This window comes from Chiloscyllium plagiosum, chromosome 26 (genome assembly GCF_004010195.1).
Source record: "Chiloscyllium plagiosum isolate BGI_BamShark_2017 chromosome 26, ASM401019v2, whole genome shotgun sequence".
NCBI classification, from domain to species: domain Eukaryota; kingdom Metazoa; phylum Chordata; class Chondrichthyes; order Orectolobiformes; family Hemiscylliidae; genus Chiloscyllium; species Chiloscyllium plagiosum.
The window spans coordinates 27289511-27298606 of record NC_057735.1 but is presented as its reverse complement, the minus strand read 5'-3'; the positions used below and the strand labels follow the sequence as shown (position 1 = coordinate 27298606).

At 42.9% G+C, this 9096-nt stretch overlaps 1 protein-coding gene across 3 annotated transcripts in view; it reads right to left on the bottom strand.

Annotated features, from left to right (window-relative positions):
• LOC122563205 (protein FAM107B-like) overlaps positions 1-9096 on the bottom strand; it is a 43044-nt gene that overhangs the window by 13611 nt on the left and 20337 nt on the right. The window contains exon 3 of one of the 3 annotated variants that reach the window (XM_043716763.1): positions 5917-8151. The exons of the other annotated variants lie outside the window; for them this stretch is intronic. Coding sequence (XP_043572698.1) covers positions 8053-8151 — 99 coding nt within the window. The 3' untranslated portion in view covers positions 5917-8052. Of the gene's footprint in view, positions 1-5916; positions 8152-9096 lie in introns of those variants that run through there. 3 annotated transcript variants of the gene reach the window in all.

The window sequence follows — 9096 nt, the reverse complement described above, 5'->3', positions numbered from 1 at the left end:
GGGTGCGCGGCGGTGTCACCATTGTCATCACCCCGCCCCCCCCAGAACCCCGGGTGAACATCATTTCCGCAAATAACGTTGCCCCCACTCCCCCCACTACCATACCCACTCCAGTTATAGTCCTTGTCCCCACTCCCTGCTGAGTTTTCACCATCCCCCCAGACCTCCCCCTCACTGAGGACAAACGATCAGTCCTCAGCAAAGGCCTTACCTTTATCTCCCCTGTCCACACATCAATGAATTTAGTACGCATTGCGACATTGAACACTTCTTCCGCCACCTGCGCCTGTGGGCTTATTTTTTCAATCAAGACTCCCACCCAATCTCTGAGGACCCCTTCGCCCGTCTCCAACACACCCCATCCACCTGGACACCCCGTGACGGTCTGTTACCCGCCCTCAATCTCTTTGTTTCCAACTGCTGCCAAGACATTGACCACCTCAACCTGCCCACCCCCTCACCCATTCCAACCTCTCACCCTCACAATACGCAGCCCTCCACGCCCTCTGCTCCAACCCAACCTCACCAGCAAACCAGTGGACAAGGGGGAGGGGGTGCAGTGGTAGTTTGGCGCACTGACCTCTACACCGCTGAAGCCAGGTGCCAACTCGAAGACACCTCCTCCTACCACACCCTCACTATGACTTCACCCCCCCATCACCAAACCATCATCTCCCAGACCATATACAACCTCATCGCCTCAGGAGATCTCCCACCCACAACTTCCAACCTCATAGTTTGGGAACGCCACTCTGCCCGATTCTACCTCCTACCCAAGATCCACAAGCCTGACTACCCTGGCAGACCTATCGTCTCAGCCTGCTCCTGCCCACCAAATTATTCTCCACATACCTCCATACTCGCTGAAAAATGTGTTGCTGGAAAAGCGCAGCAGGTCAGGCAGCATCCAAGGAGCAGGAGAATCGACGTTTCGGGCATAAGCCCTTCTTCATACTCTCCTATTGCCCCTGTCCAGGAACTCCCCACATATGTTCGGCACACCACCCATGCCCTCTACTTCGTCCAAGACCTCCGTTTCCCTGGCCCTCAATGCCTCATCTTCACCATGGACATCCAGTCCCTATACACCTCAATCCATTACGACCAGGGCCTCCAAGCCTTCTGTTTCTTTCTCTCTTGCCGTCACACCAGTACCCTTCCACTGACACTCTTATTTCGTTGGCTGAACTACTCCTGATCCTCAACAATTTCTCCTCTGAATTCTCCCATTTCCTCCAGATGAAAGCGGTAGCCATGGACACCCGCATGGGCCCCAGCTATGCCTGTCTCATTGCCGGCTACATAGAACAGTCTATTTTCCGCAGTTACGCTGGCACCACTCCCTGCCTTTTCCTCTGCTACATCGATTATTACATCGGTGCCACCTCGTGCTCCCACGAGTAGGTTGAACAGTTCATCAACTTCATCAACGCATTCCACCCTGGCCTTAAATTCGTCTGGACCACCTCTGAGACCTCTCTCCCCTTCCTGGACCTCTCCATCTCCGTCAACGGTGACTGATTCAACACTAATATTTTCTACAAACCCACAGACTCCCACAGCTACCTGGATTATGTCTCCTCCCACCCTGCCTCCTGAAAAAAATGCTACCCCTTATTGCTATTTCCTCTGCCTCCACAGTATCTGCTCCCAGGAGGACAAGTTCCACCACAGAACACACCAAATGACCTTCTTCCTTAAAGACCGCAATTTCCCCTCCCACGTGGTTGATGATGCCCTCCAGCGCATCTCATCCATGTCCTGCACCTCTGCCCTTGAATCCCACCCCTCCAACCGCAACAAGGACAAGAACCCCTCCGGTCCTCACCTTCCACCCCCACCAACCTCCGTATACATCGTACCATCCTCCGCCATTTCCGCCACATACAAATGGACCCCACTACCAGAAATGTATTTCCCTCCCCACCCCTATCCGCTTTCCATAAAGATCATTTCTTCCATGACTACCTGGTCAGGTCCACACCCCCTAACAACCCACCCTCCTGTCTTGGCACCTTCCCCTGCCACTGCAGGAATTGCAAAACCTGCGCCCGCACCTCCCCCCTCACCTCTATCCAAAGCCCCAATGAGACTGCCTCATCCATCAAAGTTTCAGCTGCACTTCCACACGTTTACAGTATCCGTTGCTCCCGATGTGGTCTCCACTACACTGGGGAGACAGGACGCCTACTCACAGAGCACTTCAGAGACACCCACACCAATCAACCCTACCGCCACATGGCCGACACTTCAACTCCCCTTCCCACTCTGCCAAGGACATGCAGGTCCTGGGCCTCCTCCAACGCCATTCCCTCACCACCCGACATCTGGAGAAATAATCCCTCATCTTCTGCCTCGGGACCCTCAAACCTCAGGGCATCAATGCGGATTTCACCAGTTTCCTCATTTCCCCTCCCCCCACCTTACCCCAGTTCCAACCTTCCAGCTCAGCACTGTCTTTCATGACCTGTCCTATCTGTCAATCTTCCTTCTCACCTATCTACTCCACACTCCCCTCCGACCTATCACCTTTACCCCCACCTCCATTTGCCTATTGCACTGTCAGCCACCTTCCCCCCACCCCCACTCTTTCACACTTATCTCTCCACCCCCAAGACTCCCAGCCTCATTCCTGAAGAAGGGCTTTTGCCCGAAACGTCAATTTTCTTGCTCCTCAGATGCTGCCATATCCGCTGTGCTTTTCCAACACCACAATCTTGACTCTAATCTCCAGTATCTGCAGTACTCACTTTTGCCTCAATGATTGATGCTTTCACTGTGCTTTGCAATTGGTCACAATTGTCAATTGAATTCCCTTTAAAGTAGGGAACTAATGAGCACCTCTTTTTCACACTTAACTGATGTCCATTCCTACCCCCATTCTGGACTAGGTAGACCCCTTCCCCTTCCTCTTGAAGTCTACTTCACATTCCCTTCCTCAGGACCAAGTTACTAACCCACTTCCCCGGACCCCACGCCCTTCAGCCCACCACTGGAACAGGTCCACTGTCCCAGAACTGGACATGATCTCCTGTAATCCTACTCGACACTGTACCAGCTGATTACATGGTGCTGATCTCACCTGATTCTACTTCCTGGCACCCTACACACTTGGCACCTTGCACTCCTGGCACACTAACGTCACACTTGCCTAACTCTGGACTTCTAAATTTCAAAGTCAAGGTGTTGAGTGCTGTGATGAAGGGGACATTGTTTGCCCTCCTCTGACAGCTCTGCAGTAAAAGGGAACTGTCAGAATGGAAGTATGACTCTACATCTGTGCTCGAACCCTGATTGGAATCTCCTCTCAGAAAGACAAAACATTGTCATGCTGTAAAAATGAATGGTGTGGCATGAGGTTGCCACTCCCCCAGCCATTCATGACATTTGAATCATAGAATCCCTATAGTATGGAAACAAGCTGTTTGGCCCAACAAGTCCACACCAACCCTCAGAAGACTAACCTAGCCAGATCCATTCCCCCACTCTATTACTCTACATTTCTCACAACTAATGCACCAAACCTACACATCCCTGAACACTAGGTGCAATTTAGCATGGCCAATTCACCAACCTGCACATTTTTGTATGTGGGAGGAGCCCTGAGAACCTGGAAGAAACTCACACAGACACAGGGAGAAAGTGCAAACTCCCCACAGACAGTCGCCCGAGACTGGAATCGAACCAGGGTACCTGGCACTGTGAGGCAGCAGCATTAATCACTGGGTCACCATGCCGCTGAGAAGATGATTTATTTGAGAAGATGAATTATCTATGCCACGTGTCTCAATTCACAAACAATAGCACTCCATTTGGGTTTGCAGTTGGAAGAATCAACTTTATCTCGACCATATGAATTGGTAATGATCATGGTGTATTAACCATTCTAATCATTGTTAATCTATCTGCAGTCACAGTATGGTTGACAATATCATCCTCATCAAAATGTCCCCATTTCTTTGTTGAACTCAATGTGACTGTCTTTGCTTAGTTTCACTTTTAATTGTCCAATTCTATGAGTCATTCACAATGGCTTCTTTTTCTGCTCTTGTACCATTAGGCAGTCAATCCAGGTAATATTTTATAAATTCCTACTTTGTAAATGGAACCAGAATGACTCAAGATTGAAATACAGACCGACACTAATCTCACGCCTTTAATGCGTTGTCTGAGCTGATATGTCACCTTTTTTTATGAACCTTAAGTTATTTCGAGAATGTGACTTAAAAGAATTTCTGAGATTTAAATATTAATGAACCGAAACCTGAAATTTATTCCAAAAGATGAAAGACTTAACAGCAATCTAGGTTTGTTCAATATATCATTTCAGTTGCATGACTCTGTAATCCTTTGCTATAAATTCTGTGTCTTATGATCCTGTTCCACAGCTACCTGATGAAGAAGCAGTGCTCTGAAAACTAGTGCTTCCAAATAAACCTATTGGATTATAACCTGGTGTTATGTGATTTTTAACTTATTTCCCAAAAGTAGGTCAATTTTTGCAGCTTCTCTAGTAGGTATATCCACATCCGGAATCAGAAAATTTTCTTGTACACATGTAACAAATTCCTCTCCATCTAAACCCATAACACTATGGCAGTCCCAGTCTATATTTGGAAAGTCAAAATCCCATACCATAACCACCCTATTATTCTTCCAGATAACTGAAATCTCTGAATAACCTGGAACATTAAGTTGCCAGTCCTGTCCATCCCTGAGCTAAGCCTTTGTAATTGCTATGATATGCCAGTCCCAAAATCCTAACCGTCCCCTGAGTTCATCTGCCTTCCCTCTTGCATTGAAATGAATGCAGTTTAATTTATCAGTCCCACATTTTTCTCTGTTTTGTTTCTGCCTGTCCTGTCTTTTTGACTTGCTCCTTTTCCAACTGCACCAATCTCAGTCTCTTTCCTCCCTATTTCCCTGGGTTCTAAACCCATCTCCACTTCCCCCTCCCCCCTTACTCATTTAAATCCTCCCGAACATCTCTAGCAAGTCTCCCTGCCAGTATCTTAGTCCCTTTCCAATTCAGGTGCAATCAGTCCTTCCCGCACAGGTCACATCTACCCTAGAAGAGATTCCAATGATCCAAAAATGTGAATCCCACTTCCATACACCAGCCCCTCAGCCATGCATTCATCTGCTCTATCCTCCTATCCCTAACTTCACCAACTCATAGCACCGGGAGTAATCCAGATATTACGACCCCCGATGATCTCCTTTTTAAATTCCTGCCTAGCTTTCTATATATTCCCTTCACAACCTCATTCTTTTCCCTTCCTCTTTTATTTTTTCCAATGTGTACAATGACCTCCTGCTGATCTGTCTCCCCGTTGAGAATATTCTGCATCCTCTCTGAGGTATCTTTGATCCTGGCACTAGGGACACAACACATTATTCTGATTTTTTGCTACCGGCAGCAGAAACATGTCTGTGTGTCTGATTTTAAAAAGTCCTCTATCACAATCAATCGCTTGGACGCAACTCTCATTCCATTCGGTCCATTCTCAGTACCACAAACTTGGCTGTTCGTGCTACATTCCCCTAGGAATCCATCACCCCCTATATTTTCCAAAACAGTACACTTGCTTGAGATGGGGATAGCCAGAGGAGACTCCTGCATTACCTGCCTTCTTCTCTTACCTTTCCTGGAGTTAAACCATCTACCTGAATGCATCTGCAGCTTTTCTCCCTTCCTATAACTGGTATCCATCACACTCCCTAGCTCTTGTAAATTCTTATTGCCTCTAACTGTTGCTCCAACTGATCCATGCGATTGGATAGGATGCAACCAAAAACACTTCCCACAGACATAATCATCAGTATCATAGAAACTCTCCCTAAACTCCCACATCCAATAGGAAGAGCACATCACTCTACTAAAGGCCATCTTTGCTCCTTCACAATCTGCAGACCCAGAAAATAGCACCGCCTTATCGTTCTAAAAAAAACTGCTCCAGGCTAACTTAATACTTATGGCTTATGTTATTAAAATTTAATTGAGACAGATCTAATAAAATATGTAATCATGAAAGAACCCACTCCACTCACTATTGTACATTTACAGCAAGGCTACACTTAAAAAACTCTGCACTTATCTGTTCCTGTGCTGTGAGCTCTCCTACACAGGTTTCTCCAAGGTCAGCTGTGAATTTTGATATTTGTTAATTTTTTTCTCAACGCACTCTGATATCCAGAGATACTTCAACTCAAACAGTAAATGCAGTAACTGTGCATATTCAGTATAGATTTCTCTCTCTGACCATGTGATCAGTACCTTTGACTGTCTTCCTCTTTAAAGTGCAGTTGTTTTTATCTTTTGTCCCTACTAATGTCAGGACAACAGATTTCTTTTGATTTTCTTTTTCCTTTGTATTAAAGTGTAGTTGTGGCCATGACATTAGAAATGGATATTCCCTTTCATTAAAAGTCAGTAGTTTTCTTAATTTGGAGGCACAATAACTCTTTGAAGGAGAGAAGGTATTTTTCTGTGCAAAGATATTGAATGCAAAGTCATTAAGAGATGAGATGGTACACCACAAGAATGGTTCTTGTAATTTCTTCAGAATTACTTGTGGGAAGGAGGCTGCTTGTCTTTTTTTTGATCGATATTTCTACCAGATCTGATTTCAGATATCTATTGTGATTTGAAATTGTTGCTTGTTCAAAAAAAGAAGCAAATCATAGCATAAGTTAGCAAATTAGTTTGTCTAACTGTGGGGCATGGGCAGGAATTGAGTTCAAGAATTCAAGTGGTTTATAAATTTTAAATACCTGCCTTTGCACATAACTTTTTTTAAAAAATGAATTACAGTGCAAAGTAAGTGAAACAAATCTAAAAGTACACCACATTAGGTTATCCTGCCTAATCCAAAGACCTGCATGCAAAGATACAAATGATACTTTAATCAAACATGGATCACAATCTTAAGCATAATTATTTCTTGTTAAGATTTTAACTAATTATGCACATACAGAGTAATGAATAGCTCCATACATATTCCAGGTATTTAACAATCCAACTGAGGTCAAATCATTTGACTTGTTATTCTAAAATCTACAAGCAACAAAACAATATTAGTGGTGATAAATATTCATTGGATGAATTTTGCATTCACCAAGGAGTGAAATTAACACTTTTCGTTAAGGCACTCAGTATTAGTATCAGATAACACAAGGGTTAAGTAGGTGTATTGAAATGTTAGATGTACTTAAAGCTCCATTTATTCCACCTCAGAAATGTACTTTATCCCTAATCTTGAAACACTTTGCATTTTATGCATCCTTCTGTTCCGAGCAATCGTGTGGCCAAAGAATAATATTGGTAGTTTACTACAAATTAACATTGTGCCATTAGGAATAGGATTAAAACCATTCAAGTTCATTTCAGAGAAGATTCTATAAAACTTAATCCTATATAGTTATCTGGTCTACCAACCCTTAGCTACAGTTTACCTATTATTAAATAATTTTAGGTTAGAATGTAAGTTATTGGGGATAATACTGAAAACAGCTCATATAACAATTCTTTCTCATTTGTGAAAGGTGATTTTCAAGCTTTCTTTTTTAATTCAAATAATGTTTCATCAAAATTCTAAGTCAATGTTGTTTCGGTAAAGCCACTTTTGTCAAATTATCATCACAAATAATTATTAAATCATCAGAGTGTTAGGACAAGGAATAAAATAAAGGTTTACATAATCTGTATCAATTGCTTTCATGACTGTCACATCTGAACATATTAGCATATCATCTTAAAAATATTTAATACACAATTATATGACAAAAAATTACTGATTGAGAAGTGTGATAGACTTTACTGAAAAGAGCAGTCAAATGTGATGAAAGAATTGACAGAACTGAAGGTGTGGTCAAATGATTTTCAACTGAAAGACCAATAGGGTGCTTTCAACAGAATTGATATAAATCAATTAATTCATTATTGAAAATTACAAGTTCAATATTTTTAATCGGTGTATTGATTGGTTCAAGTTTTGAAGACGTACAAAACACGTTGATAAATACAATAGCTCTTGGATAAGACATGCCATCTTATGCAGCATCTGTTATAATTGTTCTCCTCAAGGTTTCTTTGACTTTGATAAACTCTGGCACATTCTCGTTTCCTTCCAATTTTTGTTCCTGTTCATACTTTTGAAGAAAAGTGAAAATAGTTTTCATAATTTTTTTTTGTAATGCCATAAAACTAAATTATTGAAGACATTAAAAATACATGTATATGATAGATGTAGGATAGATACAAGCTCCATTAACATGACCTCAACCAAATCATTGCTGCCTGCAAATCCTAACCAAATTACTTTCACTTCCAATTCACTGACATATGTTGGCTCATGGTCTTGCAATACGTCAATTTTAAAATTCTCATCCTTGTTTACAATTCCTTTCTTGACCCCCTCATCTCCGAAACTTCTCCAGCCAAAAATTCCAAGATCTCTGTACTCTTCCAATTTTGATTTTGTTCTGAACCCTGCTGTTGAGTTTCTTCCCTTACCTTTCTACTCTCTCTTCTCCTTTGTCACCCTTCAAACGACAAATGCATGCCAGAACATTACATTAGAAGTATTTCAGAAGAGGTTTAGTAGTTTGATACCTGAAATGAACAACTGTCATATAAAGATATGTTGGAGAGGTTGGGGCTCGTTTCAATTAGAGATTAGAACAGTGAAGAGTGACTTGATTGAAATGTGTACTTCAGTTATACATGACATTGGTCAAACCATATCTCAAATTCTGTGTGCAGTTTTGATTTCCGTATTTAAGGTAGGATGTAAATGCAGTTTACAGTGCAAAGGAGGTTAACTAGATTGATACCTGGAATTAGTAGGTTGCCTTATGAGTTTATGTCAAGATTAGAGTGGTGCTGAAAAAGCACAGCAGGTCAGGCAGCATCCGAGGAGCAGGAAAATCGATGTTTTGGGCAAAAGCCCATCATCAGGAATTGGGCTTTTGCCCAAAACATCGATTTTCCTGCTCCTTAGATGCTGCCTGGCCTGCTGTGCTTTTCCAGCACCACTCTAATCTTGACTCTGATCTCCAGCATCTACAGTCCCCATTTTCTGCCTTATGAGGTTA